The sequence below is a fragment of the Rissa tridactyla genome, chromosome 4 (genome assembly GCF_028500815.1).
Source record: "Rissa tridactyla isolate bRisTri1 chromosome 4, bRisTri1.patW.cur.20221130, whole genome shotgun sequence".
NCBI classification, from domain to species: Eukaryota; Metazoa; Chordata; class Aves; order Charadriiformes; family Laridae; genus Rissa; species Rissa tridactyla.
Window position 1 is genome coordinate 27,281,635 of NC_071469.1, and position 22,268 is coordinate 27,303,902.

The 22,268-nt window shown below is 42.0% G+C and overlaps 1 protein-coding gene across 1 annotated transcript in view; it reads right to left on the bottom strand.

Annotated features, from left to right (window-relative positions):
* The window catches only part of LOC128908215 (neurexin-3), a 431,350-nt gene that overhangs the window by 120,212 nt on the left and 288,870 nt on the right, over positions 1 to 22,268 (bottom strand). Inside the window, exon 6 of the mRNA XM_054197919.1 lies at positions 2,685 to 2,888. Within this exon, the coding sequence (XP_054053894.1) occupies positions 2,685 to 2,888 (204 nt within the window). The remainder of the gene's footprint in view (positions 1 to 2,684; positions 2,889 to 22,268) is intronic.

The following is a 22,268-nucleotide window of genomic DNA, read 5'->3' on the forward strand; positions in this document are numbered from 1 at the left end:
TAACACAGGGTTTGGTTTACAGATTTTGTCCCTGCATTAAACCATCCATGACACACCTATTTCCAAATGCGTGTAGACCATACGTCAATTCTTTAGCCATGTCTTTTAGATGCCAGATAGTAAGAGGTGAACAGTCCACCTCTAGGCTAGGTGATGGCATAACAGACCCCAATGCCAATCTGGCACACAATGTTGACAGGCCCTGAGGGAAAATATTGTCTGCCAGCACGATACAGGAAAAACTGGAAAGGAAAGAGTAAGCTGTAAAAACATTATAAGTATATTCAGGGTAATCTAAATATGGCCTTCTTGTATTCACATAGGGTCTAAGTCTAGGAGGCCCTGAACACCCAAAAGGAGAAATTCCTCCTATTCTCTTTGATTTTAAAGGAAGATGAAGATAGAGCAAAATCAAACAACTGGTACCTTTCTCAGAAGAAAAAGTGACAGTTTTTTATGAAGTCTGGCAATTTTCATGCTGTAGTACTTTTCATGTGGGAGTATGAAAGGCAATAGAAGCAGCGCTTACTAAAATACTACCACATCCCTGGCAGGTTGCAAAGTATTATCTCTTCAACAAAAAGAGAAACTAAGGCATGTAACGTAAAAGAATTGGCTCTGGGTTACAAGGGGGTAGTGTAGGGCTAAGCAGATACTCAGCTGCCCCATCACTTCTCTGACAGAAGCACACAACTGCCAGTCTTCTAGTGATTAAGTTTATTCTCTGAGAAGAAAATGGCTAGAAATAATTGCCAGTAAAGAAAACAGTGTGGAAAAAAATAATCTCACTTTGCCAGATTATTAGCACCAACTGTATTAGATCACAAAAAAATGTGGACACAGATATATACATATATATACATGCACTGGAGTTTTGTGAAAGATTCTCTTTGCACATGTAAGCATGCTCAACAGCAACTCTTTTGAGCTGTTCTCCAGAGAAACCCTGCAAATCTATGAAATTTTCCTTCACTTAAAGTTAATATAGGCAGAGATGGCTATCATCAGAGTGCTGTTTCTCTTTATTTGAGAAGTTACTGTCGTAGCTGAATTTGATCTATTTCCTCTGTCATCTAGGCCAGTCTGCACTGCTTCTGCACTAGCTAGACACTTAATAGTGCTTTACAATTTTTCAATCAAGCTAAAAAACGCATACATATATATATATATATATTTTCCAAACAGGAACTCTATAACACTGCATTTTCTTTTTTTTTTTTCCTTAATAAAAAGCAAGGGTTTCTACAGCCAGTTAGATGCAGACTCTTTGCTTTTAAGAGATATGAACTTGTTTAAATGCATCTTTTTCTCTTCACTTTCTTATTCCAAAAGTAGATATTAGGGTCTGACTTGCATTTTTTAAGCCAAAAAGATATTAGAAGCATTTCTAAAAAACAAACTAGTTCCAGAGGACAACTGCTGGACAACATACTGCCCAGGTGAGGATGAGGACCACTCAGGCTCAATCATGGTGCAGCAAGACCTTGATAAACTTGCCATATCTAGGTGGGACAGGATTTAAGAAACAAGAACCACTACTACAGGTATGGGCATATAACACTTTTTTTGCCCTCTACAAACAAAGCCACTACGTGGTTTGCTCCTGATATCACCATAGCAGGGCTTTGAAGATGCTGATAGTTAGCTCAAAAAATGTGAAAGCTTGTTCCAGTGGGGCTTAGAATTTTGAAAGCTGACACAAGGTTTCACAGACCACGCACAAATCTTCATATAGAGTACCCTACATATTAGAAGAGGTTTAACATTTCGCATTATCATGACAGTTCTGCCTCTTTGACTCAGAATCTCTTCTTAGTTGTATTCCTGGATTTACAAGAAGCAACAAGTTGCATCACTGAAAAGCAAAGGAAAGCTTCAACTCGTTTATTTAGATTCTTTAAAAAGGCTATTTGTCATTCGGTACAATACTTAAAGACTGGCAAGAAAAAGCATTGAGGCTAATCTAACAGCACATTCGCTCACAATTTTTTTTTTCATTGTTGCTATTGTTGGACTTGTTTCTAATTGTCTTCTTTTTTATTATTTTCTGGGAAAGTGTAACTCTAAGGAGACAGAACACAACCCTTTGGGATGGGAGGGGATGAACTTATTATTGCCTTCATTTTAATAAAGAGACAATCAAAAAAACCCAGGTTTTTTTGCTAGATACAGAAAGCCCTAAAAGCTGAAACATATAGCAATTAAAATATAGAAATAATTAGCAAATTAGTAAAATAAATCAAGTTGTATCAAACGCTGCCAAATTCTGTAAAGGGCATGGGATTCCCTTGCTATCATATTCATTTTGCTTCCCTCCCACATTTGGAATTGACTGTTTTGAGTGACGCTGGATGAATGAGGGATGTAACTGATCAAAAGATGGACCAAGCAGCATGTCTCACACAGAGCTCACCAGTCCCAGACCAAGAAAGGAAACTTAAAAACTTGAAGACTTCAAAACCAACACTGTCCATAACGAAGAACTAACAGCAAATCTTCATGCAGCAGTGCAGAAGAGAATTTCTCTCCGCAAGAGAATATCATCATGAAGGTCTCAGCAGTTATTTTAAAAATCAGTCCAATCCAATCAAAACAACAGAAATTAAACAAAATGATTTAAAAAAAACACTAATCACAAGCCCAAACTAAGAGTGAAGGGGCAGTGGAAGGTTTTTATACGATACCTAAATTGACCATAAGTTTGACACGGCCTCCATCTAGCTCCAGGCGCAGAGTGTCAGCAGAGTCTCGTGAGGTGGTTGCCATCAACAGCCCATAAGCGCGCTGGGACATGAAACGGAAGGACACGTCTTCTGCTTCTGTATGCATGACCATAGGCATGATGATCTTCATGTACATGCTGCCATCATAGCTCAAGATAGAGGCCTCTGCAAGGAATGAGCAAACAATTGCAAAAAATGAAAAGAAGTTATACCTTTGTGCAATCTCCACTGCTGAAGAACCCTGACATCTATCACAGAGCACTGTGTTTACAGAAACCATACCACTCGCCATACCATAGTAAGGTATGTAACTGGGGAAAAACACAGCAACTGCTTAACTGCATCCAGCAACCTTATGTGGCAAGTATGAGCAGCAAACGTAACCACCACAACTGGAACCAGCAGTACCCATGGACACACAATCCCCAAGGCCAAGTGTGTTAGCACAGGGCCCTTTTGTGATAATGACCTGGGCAAAGCCTCCATTTTTCACATCTTCCAGAAAATGTAATCTCCTTCATTAACCCAGCCTTCCCCAGCACCGGCTGTAATGACTACTTTAAGTAATGCCTACAACACTTCTACTAGAGCATTTAGTCTTGCCTTTGAAGCCTTACAGTTCCTATTGCTGGTACTCTTATGAGCTGTTGTTTTTTTAGAGAGAAATTTCATTCCATTGCTAGCACTTTAAAGAAAAACAACAACTGTATGAAACAAGTTTCCTAATGTGTCTTTTCTACAACAAATCTGTGCTGGTTTTGGTTTTATATTTTTCTTATTTTTTACTAACAACTAATGTTAGTAGAGCTCTGCTGACACAACCGATGGCACCGCAACGCAAATGAAGAAAGGAACAAACCAAACTCCATTCCAAACTTAAGTGTCCTTCAAACACAGGAAAAGTCAGGAGATGGAGGCACAATGAAAGGAAGAGGAAAAATAAAAAAAAAAAAAAAACAAGGAAAGAAATTATGTTTTTCTATCATGTCTGGCGATGTAAAAGAAAATAGGAAGTTCAACTGAGGAAAGGAGTTATAGTATTTAACATTCTCTATTTGTTCAGGATCTTGCCTGCAGATATTCTTCTCTAAGGGGACAGAATTAAAGTCTTGTGATAGAAATGCAGCAACCACTACAGCATGGCAATCATTGTTTCCGTCCGGGAATATGCGCCAAAGCATTTTTTTTTGCAAAATTGACAAATCTACGTAAATGAATCAGAACATCCCTTCTCCCCATAGCCAAACCCTAGCAAAGGCAGAGCCGTAGAGATTGCTCCATGTAGGACTTCTACCACAAAACTACATATAAAAATCCCAGAGGTTAAAAAAAATACCAGTTCAGCTCCCTAGGCACACGGAAGGATTGCTCTGTAAAGCACTCTTACCCGTTCCCCATCCAGTTTAGCTGCATTTTTCTCAAATGGTTGGGATTCTCACCAGGCACCGCACATCCCCCACAGATAACTAACAATCCATCAAATTTAACCAACTGCAAGAACATGTATTTGGAATCTAAATGTTGTCCTTACGTTTCACCCCTTTGGCCCATATTTCCCAGCCAGGCCATTCATGCTGACAGGAGCCAAACTTCTAGAGGGAAACAGCAAGCTTGGCGGAGGCAGTCCTTATATCCTCTCAATGCTTAAACATTAGATGCTAGAGTAGGGTAGATGGATGGGAAACTGAGGACCAGCCATATGTCCATGCTGAAAAGGACCCATGGCTGGCTCCTCAATGGCCAGTAACAGAACTGCAGCGTGTAATAAATATGCGAATGAGATGATAAATAAGGATGTAAGTAGCAAGCTGATAAAGTGACAAAGGCGACGCGTATATGGTTACAAAATGTTTGGTGGGGATCACTGTGGTTGTGCTGGTGCAGCAACCCACTGCACTGATCGCTGGTATGCAGCAAGCCTCTGGTCATGGGACATGCAAACCCATTACGAAGAAAACTTTTCTGGGAGCACCATTAAAATAAGATGGCCGTGAACAGCATCCCTATTCACCAGTTTTCTTAGCTACGCTCCCCACATACTGTCATGGTCTGTACACACAAAGCTCTCTACATGCAACACCCACTCAGCCATACAGACACCAGCTGTCAGTGCTGCCCTGAGGACTCACATCTTCACTTGGCCAAGAAACAGAGAAGGAAACAAAGCTGCTTTCTCAAGGTGGAGGAATGGTTTCTTCTTTTCAAAGCCCAATTCTCTTTCCCCTCACGTCTGCACCTCTTACTTGCCACCCACAGCTGCAAGCTGGAACTAAATGTACTGTATATTATACATACACTCAAAGGCAATGCGTATGTACACACAAACCCTCCGTGCTCTCTCTCCTCTCTCTCTCTGCGGATTGTATTAGAAAATGCAGTCAAGCATGAAATGGCTCTTTTGACGCCTTCAGCTCAGATGTGCCTTGCATGAAACAGTTGCTTGCCCTAGCGCCTGCATAACTGCGAGAAGGGGGTTGGAGGATATCAGGACTACGAGTGGGAGTAGCTGACACAAGTGCCCCAGCTCTACTGCTTCCTCCTCCACAGCACCATGCACTAGGTGCTTTGGAAACACGAGTTTTCTGCAGACACTATAAGACAACAAACTGAAAGCGTGGTAATAATGAGTCTCTTCCCTTCAAAAAAAATTCGTGTCCTTCAGCTCCACTGATCCCATTGTCAGAAAATTACTGTCCTCAGACAAGAAATCCCAACAGTTATTATTATACTTATGTAAGAAGGACCTGAAGAACACCCAGAATTGCTCAAGATGGCACAAAAGTCTAGACAGCATTTCAACTGATATTCCACAGTAGCCTACCTAGGGTATTACTGTCCCTTCTCTGGCAGTCTGCTACGAATACGGAGCAATGAGATCTTGTAACTATCAAGCAGATGAAATTAAATAGCCTGCAATAGTTAGAAGTTCCACACAACCATAGGAGATGATGGGTTTCTGTTCTTATGTGTGCCCTATGTGACCTGAGCCTGGCCCAGCTCAGACCACGTATGCATTTTAAAAGAAGGAGATTTCATTCTCACCACACAAGTCTTCACTGTCTGGAGTATCCACGAGCTTTTTCAGCACATCTCCTTGCAAGCAGACCGTTCTCTCCAGCTACAAAAATACCCCTTCAGAGGAGGGTATTGCCTAGTAGCAGTCATACAAATAAAATCTCCTTGTCCTGACAGTCAGTCCCCAAAACTCGAGGAAGGCACGTTACAGCTGCACAACACATACAGCAAATCTGCTCAGGGTTGAATGTAACCTGGCAACAACTAGGTGACCTCAGCCTCCTAGGCACTGGTGCTGGCAACTTCTGCCTGAATACAGGCATCCACTCGATTGTCCTCAGCCATCTGCAGCAATGGGACTGTAATGCTTTTGTTCAGCACCATAAATAAAGGCAGCGGCACAGTTATCCATGTTTAAAATACATGCACATTCCTTCCACCCTTCTACTTTTAGCGTAGCTATTACACTTGGACATCCCACAGAGACACATAGGAGGAATGGGGGAAACCATGTTCCAGAGACCCACAGATTTGTACAGACAAAAAGAGCCAGAGCGGCGTTTATTTGCGATCCGAAAGCCAGAAGCTTCATTGCCATTAGCTTGGAGATGGGAAGAGGAAGAAACCAGGTGCTGATTCAAAACTGCCCTGACATAATGCCAGAGATCTGTGAAAATCAATATGTTATTAGGAGTGATTAGCTTCCCAGTCTTGTGCTCTGAGATCCTGCCAGCTTTAATTTTACACTTAGCATCCAAAGGAGCAATTCACTGCTGCTTCCCCACAAGGCTCTGCATAAACCTCCTGGGGAGGTGGCAACAGGCGTATTCTTAGAATAGAGATAGAAAAATATCCAAGACCTCTTTGTGCTTTCTCCTGCTTTCTAACCTTTTTCTTGTATCAATCTTCATTCTTTGCCTCTTGCCTTTCTTCTCCCTTTTAGTTTTTCCGTAGTCTCCTGCTTCTCCCTGTGGTCTCTTTCCCCTGCCTCCCAGACTACAATATAGCTTTTTTCCTGAAATTTCCAGAAAGATAGTGAAAAAAGAAGGGAAAAACATCCTCCCTTCATTAAAAGTTCAGCTCAACTCACCAACGACAGCAGTTCGGGGCACACAACATGTTCCCCCTAGCTACATTTGCGAGGGCCAGCTCTCACCACCGCTCACACTGAGCAGAGCTTCCAAAGCCAAGTGTCACCAACTGGAGAGGCACAAGACACGTGGCAAGGAGCAAGTGTGGAAAATAGGTATGACGGTTCAAAACTACAGGGGAATATAGACCAAACAGTTCCACCTTCTTGCAAAAATTCAAATATGCTTAAAGAAAAAGTGTCAAGGTTTTGTATCCAGAAACCAGACAAAACTTTCCTGTAGGCATTACACGGCACACCTCTTCCCCTCCCATATCCACTAGCAGACACATGGCCACAAATAAAAACAGCCTTGGTTTTCTGAAAACCAAAATTACACTTAAAACAAAAAACAAACAAACAAAAAAAACCCCAACACCACCACAAAAACCAACCCAAACAAACAACCCCAGAACTGGAAAACGGGCCTAAAAAAAGAAATCCTCATTCCTGTCCAAGTAGATTCCATACAGATGACTTTCAACAACAGAAGTCTGTCAAGTAATTAGGGACACCCAAATGTAACCACTTAGACCGAAATCTGAATAGGATGCCAGAGGTAATGTTCCTTTTAGGGGAAAAAAATATCATGGGAGTTTTAAGTGCTCACAAGCAGTTACGACCTTGCATGTCTGTCATCCAGCAGGACAGGAGCTGGGAGCTGCCCAGAGCCGTACAACACACCCAAGGAGATGAGCACGAAAGACCTGCAGATCATGGCCAGGTCCAACCAAGAGCCAGGCAACATCATGGTGATGAGGCAGGTCCGGGGTCAGCCCAGAAAGTCAATCTGCAGGCCAGGGCTAAGATCAGGTGCCACAATCGCCAGGCAGGGCCACGGTGACAGGGATGGGACATGGGCCTGGCTTGTCAGGGCCCATGGTCAGGCAGGGCTGTGGGGAGCTGGAGACCAGCCCTGCTGCAGCATCGCTGGGGCAGGGGCTGGTGGCCCCAGGGGGCTGAGATGGGGCCCTGGGCCGGCTGGGGGAGCCCCTGGGGCCGGGCAGGGCCTGTCAGTGCCCTAAGGGCCCTGGCGGCGTGTAGCCAGCAGTACCATGCTCTGGAACTGCTCCTCACTGACCCAGAAGAAAAGTCCATGTTTACTAAATGCCCTATGACACCTTTTGCAGCAAATTGGATTGTCCCTGGATGTCTCCCATCTAGGTGCCGCTGGACCTCACCTTACTTAGCCTGACAAATAGGAAAGAGCAACTGGAAATGTAATTCACTAGCACTGAAGAGGAGAACCACAGAGAACACAAAACCATCTTTAAATACCTGCCTAAAGAGAGCCGTTACATTAGAAATAAGAATGGGTTTTATTAGTTTAGTAAAATACCCTGCAAATAGTATCACTAATCAGCCACTGATAGGTTTATTCTGCTAGTAAGAACAAAGCTATTCTGCCTTAAAGATTTCAGCCTGACAAGATGTCAATAGCATCATCATTAGCTGTTATGCACTGAAAACTCACGAAGATAAAACAGTCAAAATATTGGACACATGGAACCACAGAAACGTAAAGAACCTGGATTGGTTTTGCTGTTTTTGCCGGTGCTTCATCTCCCTCACAGACCAAAGTATTTTTGCAACATCAATCCCAATTTTTCTTTGCTTCCAATGAAGATGACGCCTTCCTTCCCTACTCCCAGTGGGCATACAGCTGCTTTACAAAAGGACCTTCACTTCCTGAAGCTCAGCATACCATTACCCCAGCTCCCTCACTCTGTTCTAAACCTCTTTTGTTCAACTTCTCCTAGCTTTTATTTTCTAAAACGTGCCTCTTCTGCTTCTCACCTCTGGCTTCTTTCTGATTTGTATACTACCTTCTTAAATTCAAATACTCCAATTTGAATAGTGTACGTCAGTTAATAGTAAATGGGCACTAAAAGTAGAGTAATTACGTAAGACACCCCTATCGGTACAATGTGTACAAAATATTTCCAAATGAGCAGCAAACGAGAGAGACAATAGAGCTAGCTTCGAGGCATTCATCACTTTTTCAGGCATGCAAGAATACTGGTGGAGCAGTAATAATAATTGTCATTTATAAGGCTGCTGCTATAGACAAAAATTGCTAGCAGATGTTTACATAGGCCAGATGACATCCAGATGAGTATTTTTCATCAAACGCTTTCTTTCAAAACTTTGTAAAAGTTATTTCATAACATTACTTTTTAAATGTCATTATTTTTAATATACATTTAAGTCTGAAAATAGCCCAGAAGTGCGGGTTGGTTCATATAAAATAATAAATTCCTGAAGAACACCTGAAGTGCAAGCCACACTTATTTATCTAGAAAGTCAGAGCAGAATAAATACTTTATTCACCATTTCCCTTTCCATGTCACTGTCTCCTCCCTATTTCAGTATCTTATATATTCTCTATCCCTTGCCTTTGTGTTTTTTCCAAATGCAAGCAGATTACTGCAGAAAAAATATCACCTAAGTATCCACAAAATGAAAGATGTAAAAAAAAATCTAGGCAAAGGTGGCAGACTAAGAGCCCCAAGCAACACATCTGCATGAAAGTGGAAGGTTAAGTGCAAGTACTATAATGTCCATTCTCAGACAAAAAAAACCCAACAACAAAGCTTAATTAATAAAGTTTAGACATTAAAATGACTTTGGTTATGAACGGAAGCAATTCTGAATTTTTTTCAGAACTACACAAGTATTTTTTTTCTGAATCAAAAATTAACGCCTTGCTTTTCTAGTATGATATTATGGTGAGATTATATAATACCAAAATCCCATAAACCGGTCCTGAGACTTTTCAGCTCAAAGTTGATGAAATCTCAAGGAACTAGTTAAAACCGTGAAGTTTCCATTGTAAGGGAAAAATCACACCAGATTTTTGACTGTCTACAACAAAAGCTTCAATGGAGACCTTCTAAATTTTTTAACTGACCTACAGAAGGTATATTAGGACACAGGAGCCCAAATCTCCCTCCACTAATAAACCTCACAAGCCTTTGCACTCTGGATTCCAGCTTTGTTTAACTTCTGTAATGAATCAACTCTCCAGCTCCCAAGGCTAACCTGTGGCTACCCCGCAAAGACGCATGTACCAGTTTCCATCAGCATTAGGCTTGGTACGTGCTTCCTCCTCTCACCACGCACAAAAGAGGATAAGTTAATTAAAGGGTGTTGTCAGGTGGGCAGTTGCCAGGAGGAAAAAAAAAAAAAAAAGCACTTAATCCACAATGAAAGGTAAATGTTATCTAATAAACTGTGCGTCTCTCTTCTTCGGGCTGAAATCATAAAGAACTGGGGCGAGGGAGGAGCTGTAAGAGCAGTGAGTAGCTCGTGGAAATATTTGCAGACAGAGGAAACTGTAGCTTGTAAATGTTATTGCTAGCCCTGGGAGGTGATGTGCGAGGCTATATGGCCGTACTGAAGCTTGGCAGAGACTCGGGGGAAGCAAGAAGGAGCACATGGGCTCTTCAAACTTACTCCAAATGTCACTCTAACATTTACAGAGCTGCGTACAACTATTTGGGAAGAAATCTCTGTCAAGAAGGCTAAGGTAGAAGAAAAATTGCTCCTCAAAGCCAAGGCAGGTAATGGGGAAGGCATGGGGAAATCTGCTACTGAAACGATAGTCTTAAGAGTTTGCATTACATGGGTGATACAGTTTAGAAAGCGATGTGAATTCTATTTAGTTCGAACATCTCTAAGTCCTCTTCATGGCACTGTCAAGCTGCATGAAGCAACTGATCACTGCCTTCTCAGCAGTGTTTTACCAAGAAAGAGGGATTACAGCGATGAGGGAGTTTGGCTCATCTCAGAGGCATACAGTGCAAAAAAAGAAGCAGCAGACACAATTTACAGCAACAGAAATTCCAGAAAATTATAAGGAAAAAATTACCCAATGAGGGTAGCCACACACTGCAACAGAAAGGCTGCAGAAACTCCACGCCTAGAAATTTTCAAAACTCAACTGGGTAATGCCTTTAACAACTGATTCTGCTCTTGAAGTTGGCCCCACTTGGACCAGGCAGTTAGGACAAAGACTTCCAGAGATCCCTTTCAACCATGATTATTCTATGACAAGTGCCAAGATGCACCAATTTCACTGGTTATTGCACCATTTCACAGACATCACCTTACACCTGCAAGTTGCTACTGATCTGAGATGGAAACAATTTTGTCTTGTGAGTTATCACAATGCTGCTTACAGCATGTTCTCAAGACTGAAGAAACAGAAGATTCAAAACTTTGCTCTCCTACAGGCACTGTATGTCCTTGGACAAATTCTTTACCTCTGCTGAATCATCTCAGAATAATTACAATTAGGAACCAAACATATTATGACACTACTAAACACATCTGACTGTTGTGCTTTCAGTCTTTTTTTCCCACAAGCCAGGATGCTCTCACTGAACTGGTGTGTCACACACTGCCAACATCTCCCAGTGGCTGCTGACTCTCAGGTGAAAATTAAAAGACCTCTAAGGGTGGCTCTCAGCAGTAAAATCTGCATTACTTCCCCAAATTTCCAGGAGATGAGGGTTCTGCTATAAAATCTACAGAGGTGAGAAAGCTACTAAAAAGGCAGTTATCACCAGCCTACCTTCTTTGAAAAGCAAAGTTGTAATGCGAATGACATTCATAGCCTTGTGTAAAAGCACAGAAACCTCCCCTTAGTTCTTTTTTTTTTTAATACTGGAGAGAAAAAACAGTTCTTCATATTGCCTCTTCCTGCTGTTTTAAGGAAGGTGCACAGCATGGACCAAAAATCCCTCAATTTCCTTTTCTTCCTTTTTCTCATCTGACAGACCCAAATCTCTGAACTTCATACAGTCCTGGAAGAGGTCCTTTATTAGGACAGGGACCAGAGGGAAAACATGGGTCTACAAACTGTTGGGTTAACTTGTCCACAAAAATCACAGGTACACCATAGTGTCTTTGAAAAAGCAACAATTCTTCAACCCAGGAAATCTCTGGAGGGGCCAGACATGAGAGACCCATACAGAAAACAAGTGGGCAGAGGAGCTGGGTAACTATTTGTAACTAATGTAAGGCAAGCAGCTCCATGGAAATAGGATTATCAAAACACTCACAAAGGCTGGCAAATAGGTCATCTTTGGGGGATGCCCGATACAACAGAGCAGGTAGCAATTAGGAGGGTAACAAGAGCGTACATACAGTGGAAAAATACAGGATAACAGGTAATTTCAGGTTTCAGACTACAACTTCTGAACTTAAAATATACGATAAACTAAACTGAGTTTATAATACTAGGACCTGGGGGAAGGTCCTTTCAGAGCCTCTTCTTCTCCTACCGCAGAGCCGCTGCTTTTCCTAAAAACATTTGCAAAACCACTAATCCCAGGGTGATGCCTGTCTGAGAGCAAGACTCAGCCAGTGCAGCACAGACAGTGCAGAAATAATTTCCAGGCATCCCACGGGCTCCCTCCACTCCTAATGAAGTCATCAGCAGAGATGCAACGGCCAGGGCTGCTCACCCAGCTAATTGCTACCACTGTCCAATTATTGTAACCGTGATAAAGAGGAAAAGAGAGGCAGAAACTAGTAGTTGGCATGGGATGGCAGTTGATATTGCCAAAATCATGAAGGCTGAAGCAAGAGATACATGTTCAAGCCTGTAAATTTCACTAGCAGATAAAAGAAATTAAGTCCTACTTTCAGGTAATAGGCACTGCCTTTTGAAAACATGATTGTCCTGCAGACCAAATTCCACTGTATGGCTCTGGTACCTGTAAAGAAATATATTTATAAAAAAGAGAATTTCAGATAAATAAGGAAGAAAAAACCAAATTGACACAGGCATGTATGGTCCTTCTGTATTAATGATGACCCAAATTACTCAGAATTTCCTTGTTTAGACAATTAAAGGAATGTCTATGAGCTCTCTCCCTCTGACTCCAAACATTACCAAGTGCAATTTCCCTCTTAGAAAATCAGTATCTCTTGGTAAGGACTGAGTTAGCAATTCATAGTGCAAAACACTAATTATGCAAAATCACAGTTATTAAACTCCTGCAAGTCTATCTCAAATGCCGAAGGCTGTGGTGCAGGATCTTCTAAGTGCATAGACTAGCATTCAATGGATGGGTTTATATACAACAGCAGACAACCTAAACTGTCCATCCAAAACTCAAAGATTTATAGTCATGGAGAAGAGAGTTCCATTAAACTTTTCCTTCTCTGAGCTCCAAGAGCCTCCAATGATCTTGATGGGAATTGTAAAAGATAATAAATTCTACTTCTTGGGGAAGCTGTGAAGGTTTAGTGAGCGTTGGCAAATTCTATGAGATCCTCCAGCCAAAAGAAGTGTAGATGTATAAATTATGACAGCAACTGTGACCCTAAAACTTTCACATTCACCACTGTGCTGCCCATTTTATTCACTTTGAAGTTACGGGCAGCAGTCAGAATACAAAGAAGAGTGTCATACTCCAAAAGCACCAGTCTGACACCACAGTTAAGTAAAGCTGAATCTTCTTCAGCTGCTTCTACCAGTAGACTTACTGAGATAGTTCCTGAGGCCCGAGTCTATTCCAATTCAAAACAAGACCAAATCTTGAAATCACCAGGTTTCCTAGACCGAAAATGTCGTTTCTGTGAAGATTTTCAAATCACTTTCTACAGTGTCTATGACTTCTGCCAAAATGCTTGGATCACACCTGCTCCGAACTGAAATTGGAAAGCAGTCACATTGTCACCCCCTATCAAGACATTTGCATCCACTTACAGATAAGATGTGAGAATGTACCTACATCCTGTATTGCCCTCTTTGTACTAGACATAATGGAAAACTCCGAGTTAAAGAGTTTTGATGATGAATAGCCTGCTATTTATCCTGTCTAAAGCACTTCTGTCCACTGTAATAAAGTCCAGAGGGGACATTTACTCTCCAGATTGCTAGCAGCAAACCAGACGTGATGTATTTTGTTACAACATTTCTGATCCATTACATCAAATTATGCCAAATTAAATGCAGCTCATCGGGGAAAAGGGTTTCCTCAGACCTGTAAATTGACTCAAACATAAAATTCAGTGTCTGCGTATCAGTGAATGCACGTCCCGCATGACATCACTCTCCCTACAACTTCTTCACTCCATGCTGGGCAGCATACCTGCAGAATTAACTGCCTGGGAAGGAACTTCACAGTGAATCGGGAGGTAATAAAAAGCTTCATTTCACCCCGGTGTTCTCAGGTCCTCTAGGTTCCTCTTTACATGCTAAACCGGAAAGTCACACAGACTAATAGCAAAGAAGAATTGCTTCCCCCACCACGCCAGTGTTAGCCCTCGTGCTGTTCAGAACAGCAGTAGGGATGATACAGTCAATATCCCTGCCCCAGGGATGGGGTGAAGAATTCAAACATCAGCCACTCATTCCTAAAGACCTGAGTTCAGAAATAGCTTAGACAGAGAAAAACGGGAGTTTTGTAGTCTTAACCTAAATATAGGTTTTTCCACATCCTAAAATCACTGTTTAGAATGACCTGGAGGGCTACCTGTGCTCTGAGGAAGTCCGGGACAGGGGAAGGAATAAAGCTACCTTACAAGTATCACTACTTGTAAGTAGTGATAAAGCTACCTTACTTGTTGTGTCACAAGTATGACATGTTTGCTCATCAAGATGGCAGACAGGATGTTCAATTTCTAACAATAGATTCTGAATTCTAATAAAAATTTAGGTGCTTGACAAAAAGGTCCACAGCCACAGCCTTAATGCTCTGTACAGTGGAAAGAATGGTTTGCTTTCACCTAAAATGTCTCCCAGACTCTTAAGTGCAGGAGAGATGGAACTAGGAGAGTAAATTGCAAAAGCCATCTCATTTAGCTGAGTGGGATCACAGGTAAGGTCAGGACAGTTAATTACTATCTATTTGCTGAAAATTACCCATAAAGGTAATTAGATGCACAAGTCTCTTACAGCAATTAGCTCCTGTTGATATCAATATGAAATAGGTACCTAGTAAGAGTTAACTCTGCAACGAAAGAAAAGGAATGAATCAGAACAAAGAGAACATTCAAAGATGGAAGCCAAGGTAATTTTGGGGGATGGCCAGATGTTCGAATGTATGTTTGGAGGACTGAAGAATGCTTTCACATGTATTATGTGGCCAAACCACTAAAGTGTGTCAGAGAAAGTGAGATTATTAGAACGGAGCCCGACACAATTTAACAAAGCATGGTAAAAGCAGATGGGAGCGTGGCTATCAGATTAACTTTGTATAAAGGCTGTGGCAAATCCATCATGAGGTTTTCCAGGCTCTGAGGCAGCCTGACTAGAACTGGCCCTACCAGCAAATTGTGTTTACTTCAGAGAAGAACATTTTTCTCTTCCCTCATTAAACAAGTCCGAAAAAGGGGTGGGTGGGGGAAGAGTCTGACATTTTATACTTTTTCAAATGGTATTTCTCTACACTGATAGAAGCCATTAATCATCATCAATGAAAACCAGGGGGGGGTGGGGGGGTGGGGAGGAAGTAATTACAATATCTGAAGGCATTCTTTCAGTTTTTCAACAGCTTGTTGCTTCAGTGATATCTAACCCCGTTTCTTGGGCTTTTTGCAGTCTACACCCCGACAGTTTCTGCTGTAGGGTAGGGATGCTGTAGGGTAGGAAAGGGATGAGAAAGCCGGGCTGCAGTTCTAAAAAGGGCACCTTCAGCCGTGGGGAGCAGGGTTCAAGTGTTGCTCAGGCAAGCGGGGGCAGATAGGAGCAGCCCCACTTATGTGCCCTCACACCTGCCCACATTTCAAAGGAGTCACACAACCAAACATAGGGGGTAACAAGCAGTAAAAGCTCTGCAATAAGGACAGACTGGTGGGGTAAGTAAGCCCACAGCTGTTATCTGGGGCTGAAGCATGCTGGTGGAACCGCATGTGAAACTGGTATCAAGCCTTCATGTCCCACATGGCTTCGGATGGCCCCCAGTTTGGAAAATATTCACGACCCCATCTGGAAGCCTTCCCAAAAGACAACTAAAACTAAATCAAAGCCAATATAAGGAAACAGAAGAATTTACAGTCTGGAGGTTTCTACATTCTAGAGGATCCTGTACAATTTTAGAAATTATTTAGACAAAAATTATTTCATAATGACAGGAACTGCTTGAGCCTGAACGTAACAGCTGCCTATTGGGACACCTTCAGTTGGAAATTAAGTACCTTGAAAAAAAATAATCTAAAACCAGCTAGCTGTATGTACTTCACCTGTCAGACTTCCCCCTCCTACCATTTGTGGCATCAGAATATGGCATTTCTTCCCCACCACCACCATCTTTCATATTTTTCTTTCTCCTGTTACTGTGCAAAGGCCCATACAAATAACAGCACAACCAGCCAGCTACCTGCACAAGGCAATAAACAGAGCACATCAGATAATTCCTACCTGTAAAACAGAAATCAAATTTTGTGATATTTTTCAAACCTGTTTTCCTTCCAATTTCCAACCAACTTTGGAAAACAACAAAACAGAATATGCACAGTGCTGCCAAACACACAATATCATTATCTTCAATGGGAGTTAAGGGGCTGACTTTGCCTTAACAGCAATTTTATCATGTCAGAACAACATTCTGCATGATATTAAACCAACAAGGGCTGTATCTAGCCACATTTCACCCATTCTCCCGGGAAATACACGATTACACCTGCAGCCACTTGGTCTTCCAGAGCGTATCGATGCTTCTTTACACTGCATAAACACTCCTCCTGTGTCAATTAGACTGAATACCACCTCCACGCAGAGAGGAACACAACAGAAAACCATAACCAAAGGAAGAGAGGCAAAGCTCTCACATTCCCAAACGGAAAGCCAAGCTCCAAGCTACTAAGAATATGACAGCTATGGTGTTTGATCAACAGTACCAGTAACCAGGCAAAGTGAAATGTGCGTACTGTGCACCAGGCAGGTGCCATTTTGCTATAAAAATCCTACAAAATGCAAACCTTTTCCTTAATTTCTGAATCACTGTGGCTCAGCTTTGGCTGAGAGGTACTGTACTTCGAGAGGAAGAAAAGCCTTTGAAGCTTGGTTGGTTCTTGGCTTCTCAGATGCCATGGGAGTACTTGTACACCGACGTTGAGCAAAACCCAATCTCTTGCTTCTAAACCCTGAATTCACAAAAATATCTGCATGTAACGGTCATTGAGACTTTCATGAGCTAAAGTTTAAAGGATTAATCTTAAACATTCCCAGGATGTAGTTACTTTTTTTTATTTTGAAGCCTGAGATTGCAGCCATTTCTTTTAGTCTCTCCTTGCCTTTATTTTAAAACAAGGTCTTTATCATGTGATCTTTGAAATAGCACCTCAGTGCTGTATCTATTTCAAAGGCCAACTTCCCTCAGTGTTAGCAGAACACTTCAGAATTATATTTGTTCATAAATTCTAGTCCCAGCTCTTCAGGAAATTCAGTCATGTAATAAGATTGCAATAAGAACATAGACTTTGTGGCTGGAGAACATACTTAAACCAAGAAAAGAGAACTAACTGATTTCCCTCAGTCTGGAACCTGGGAGTGTGCACATTTTCTCAGGAAAAAAAAAAAAAAACCAAACAAAAAAAAAACCCCACCCAGAAAGTTATAAAAGGGCAAAGATAAGTATTCAAATATTGAAGAAAGTTCCCAGTAAATGATGAAACCGATGGATTCACACAGATTCACAGGACTGCGCAGACTTAAAATATACATTGAGAAAACACAAGAGTAAGTGAAACTGCCACCTAATGGTAAACCTGTAACTCTGAGGCAGGCTTAGCAGCCAGCACACAAGGACACAAACGCTGTTTTGACCTCCATGTCTTGAATTCGGATTGACAATCAACTTCTTCAGCAACATTTAATTATATGCTGCTTCCTACAGCGCTGGTTGCTGGTGAAGCAAAAGTGTATGTTTTAAGTGACAAAATATATCTTCATCAGAGATGTGATTACTTTCTCAAACTGCCAGATTTGATTCCCGGTTTTATGGCACAGATAAGAGACTACACGACAAAGAATATAATAAAGCCGAAGTTGAGTCTTGGATTTTTTTGAGGACGGATAATTTCATCTTAACTTCTGATGAAAACTACCAGCGTTGGAGGAGCATAGAAACGCTACCGAGTTAAACCAGCTAAATTACTCCACTGATAATGATTTACTGGACATTTCAGCCCTTCCAGAACCAAAGCGCTTTCCTTTCAGTCACCTATCATTTGCCTTATGATCAGGTGGTAATGCCCCCCAAATCACTTTCTGTAGTGAATCAAGTTTTGGGCAGAATTTATGGCCTTGCTATGCACCAAAACAAGACGAATCTAGTCCAAATGGGTCAGTATTTCCTTCACCTTGCTGAAACAACATTTAGTAGCACCTTTTTATTATGTTTCCACCGAGCCCCTAATAATGTTTGCCTATTACCTAAAGCAGAAGGACAAGGACACAAATTAGGACTCTTGAGATCTATTCAACAAGTCACTTTGTGATTTTCCTTTGTTTGATCCGAAAGTAGGAAGGAATGTCATTTACCTCTCTTCAACAACATATTTTTAGATCCTCGCTTAAGACATAATTACAAAACTAAAACAAATCTATTAAAAGGAACAAATGGTTCTCTTCACCCACAGAAGCAGACATGCAGCCTCTCCTGCACAATGAGACCCACTTCTCCCTGTTTTCAATACAGAGTGATTCATAGGCTCTTAACATAGGGCTCAATCGTGATCCTGAGAGTCGCAATACAACATCTGTATGGTACAGCATGCTCTGCCTTCTCCTGAGGGTGCCTGGAGGGGCTGCGAGGGTACAGGGGGAGCCCGGAGGGGGGGTGTGGGGTGTGGAAAAGCTGTGTGTATTCAAGTGTATTCAAGAAACAATACACTTCGGTACGTATTTCAAGTCTATTTGAAGACAAACAGAGTGTGAAGCTTTTTCCCAGCGGGGGTGCCTGTAGGAATTTAGCGAGCCAAGCGAGCCAGCAGCTGCTGGGTGAGCAGAGCAGGCGATGGGGATGCAGAAGCCCTGGGCCCCAGGAGCTGGCACTTGCTCAGACGCTTTGGGGGCACAGTGCGGGGCAGGTGGCAGTGCTGCCTGTGGCCATTAGATGGCGAAGGAGGCTGCAATTGACTCCTCACTTAGGCCACCAGCGCTGACAAGTACTTGTTACGCGTTGTTCAAGGGACAGCAGCGTGGCTCCTCCCGGGGTGGAAAAGAAAGCAGAGACAACGCAGCAAATCCCAGTCTTTTTCCTGTACAGTGTCACTGCCACCAGCTCTCACTGCCCCTCGCTGGGCAAGGACCCAAGTTTCCACTCGGGTCTGTACGAGTTCTGGATCGGCAAATGCTGTTTTAAAAAAAGGTTTTCCTATTTTACACCTGGAAAGGATTAGACACAGCTCTACACCACACTGCAGAGAACATCCTGTTTTCTAAAATAAGCAGCTGACATACCCTGACCAAACACATAAAAATGCTAGGTCTCCTAATAGGATGGCTTTCCTGTCCTCGATTCCTGTTATTTGAAGCCCTGAGTACAATTTGAAAGCATTAAGATGCCCCCAGGAATGCCTTTTGAACTGGCCTACTTTCACAGCAGAAACCGAGACAGAAATAGGAGCCAGTTCATCCAGCGTCACACTGCCAAGCCACGGCAGTGCAGGGACACAATCCAATGCCCTCAACTACTCTTTCCACCACCACTGGCCTGCTGTTCCCCCTTTTTGGATGATCCAACAGCTACCTGCCACCTCCTCGTTGTACTCTTCATCAGGTAGGCCCTGCAAAATTCTCAGAATATCAAACAAATCAAAATAATGAAGAGGCCAATAATTCCTTTGGAAACTGCAAAATAACCCACAAGCTCTAAAAATAATCTACATCTGTAAGGAAAAGGGGACAGTTCTTGACATCACTTGAAACATGGATGGTAAGACTCTATAGATGTAACACCTGTTTCTCTTTCAAATTCCGCAGAGAAGGAGACTCATAAGAGGAGGAACTGAGGCACAAGACAGTTCTTTAAGATTTCAATTAGCCTTTTATTTGGACTAGGATTTATTTACTGCCGAGTTAAGCGTCTCTCATAGTTACAGATTCTCTATTTATATCTGCTAACTGTGCAAATTTCTTGGTTCCCTGATTCCAGACCAGCTGCTGGGCACAGCTGTGCTCCAACAAAGGCACCAAAACCAACAGGATTGCTGCGGGACTGTCATACTTCCCTAATTTCATCCACATCTGGAAGAGGAAATCACAGTGCTTTTCTCTCTCACTCCTGACACAGCTCAACAGAACACCACCAATCTAATTAAAAAAACCCAAACCACACAATAATAGGTGTCCAGTCTGAGAAGCTCCCAAGCTTCCATGGCTTTTAAACCTGGCACTAGCACGCCCTCCACAAGGTACAAGGTTGCCAAAACGAAGAATACAGGAATCTAGGTGCACATTCACTTGCAAAACTCTTGGACAGAGCATCCTACAATTAGACGTGCGGAGAGATCAAGACATACAACTGAAAGCAATTTAGAGTCTGGCACAAAAGGAGTTTCTGTTTAATGGAAAGAAGGGGATGTAAAAGCAGAGCAACTAGGCAGAGCACCAAAGTGCCTCATCAACACACTGCAGCTGTATGACCACATCTGATGCTATTTGGCATCTATATCTTGCAGCAGGTTTTAGAATGTGGATTTCATATTCATGTGGGCATCGAGCTCAAGGCTGCAGCAAGATCAAGGCTGCACCTAGGAGAGAAGACTGGCGCATCCTCTACGTGGCATGCACTTCTGGATACCTGGACCCTGTCCCTGCTTCCCAACAGCCACTGGCAGCCTGTGGGCTGCCGTGAACACCGTCCTTACTTAATGGCCTCTTCACATCACAGGCACGTAGCTTATGCTTTGGGATTTTACTCTAGAAGCTGATGAGCTCCAAAGCACTACACAGGGCAACCATGAGGTTTGTCAGGATTTACATCAGAAACTAATTAATTTGCCAAAGATCAAGAAAAGTCCACAACCGAGCACGACTAAATGTCAGTGAACTAAATGGCAGACTACGTTTTTGTTGTTGTTTTTGGTTTTTATGCTGATGAGCAATATTTGGGACAACAGCTTGGCAGTCAGAAAAGCCTCTGTCCTCCACCTGCCCCAAAGGTGAACAGTTAGCGCTACACTTTCTCTCCAGCCAGCGTATGAGCAGAAGGATGAGCCTTACACACACTAGGCTCTCCTTTACCAGCAACCTGGAAAGATCTTGGACACATGCTACACTTACTCATATGAGAAATTCAGATTTGAACTTTTCAAGCAACAGCTTTTTCCTACAGTGTACTTGACAATACCTTCCTCAATGGCATTCTTTTCTCATCTGATACTGTAACATATGCTATGTGTTATTGGTTTTAATTTGCCTAAACATGGAGTTTGTTCCACAATTCCTTAAGAGCTAGCAAAAAAGCTGAGGTATCAAAATGTTGTTATTTTTACACAATAAACTATTCTACCCTTCCTAATTCAGTATGAGTTACTATAATAAGTAATTACATTAAGAATCAAGCTAAATATACTTTGGGAATCAGTGTCTTGCACATCTTATAAATTTATTCATGTTCTCACCAATTGGGAGAACATAGCCAGTCATGAGCAGGGTTTAGAAAGAAAAATAGGTCTTTTGAAGTTGGAAGACATTTCCAGGTTTTCATTATTCTGAGGCACACATTTCACAGATCCATACAAGCTAGAAACAGAAGAGCTGGCTAGATCATGCAGCTCCCTTCCCTTTCTTCCCTCTTAGAATGCATATTTCATTAAAGCATATAGCAGCCTGGCCATACTCTGCTGGTTTAGCCGTTCTAATTGCCAGTGTCTAACTGATGGGATTTCCATCCCTTCTCTAGGGTTTCTGCTATTGCAAAACAACGCAAAATGAAATACAGCTCATTATCGAGATGCTGTCTACGATATTAACCGTTTTGCTTTGTTAATTTAACCCCTAACTTAATTTAATTCCACAGTTAACGTCCTGTGAACTTCCTTAAATCGTTCCCCTTCTTTGGGAAGGTACTCCTCCTATTAGAGCTGATTCATCATCCTCCCCTCAGGTTATCATTTTACCAAGCAATACGTACTGAACTCTTCTAATCTTTCTCCATAATTCCTCCCTTCAGCCTCCTGATTATATTTCAACTTTTTTGCCAATTTCCTTCATATTGTTGGATTTCAGTCTAAGCTGCTCGACAGCACCCTCTTTACACATTTTTCACTTTTTTTTTTTTTTAATAAGAAATAGCTATGGAAGCTTGTTAAGGGAATATTCTTTTTATACTCACATTTCTTGAATATACATTTCTACTCATGTGACCAGGAATACTCCTCAATAGCATGCCTGTAGCTGAGTATTCAGTGTCACTTCATTAGTATACAATTTAACT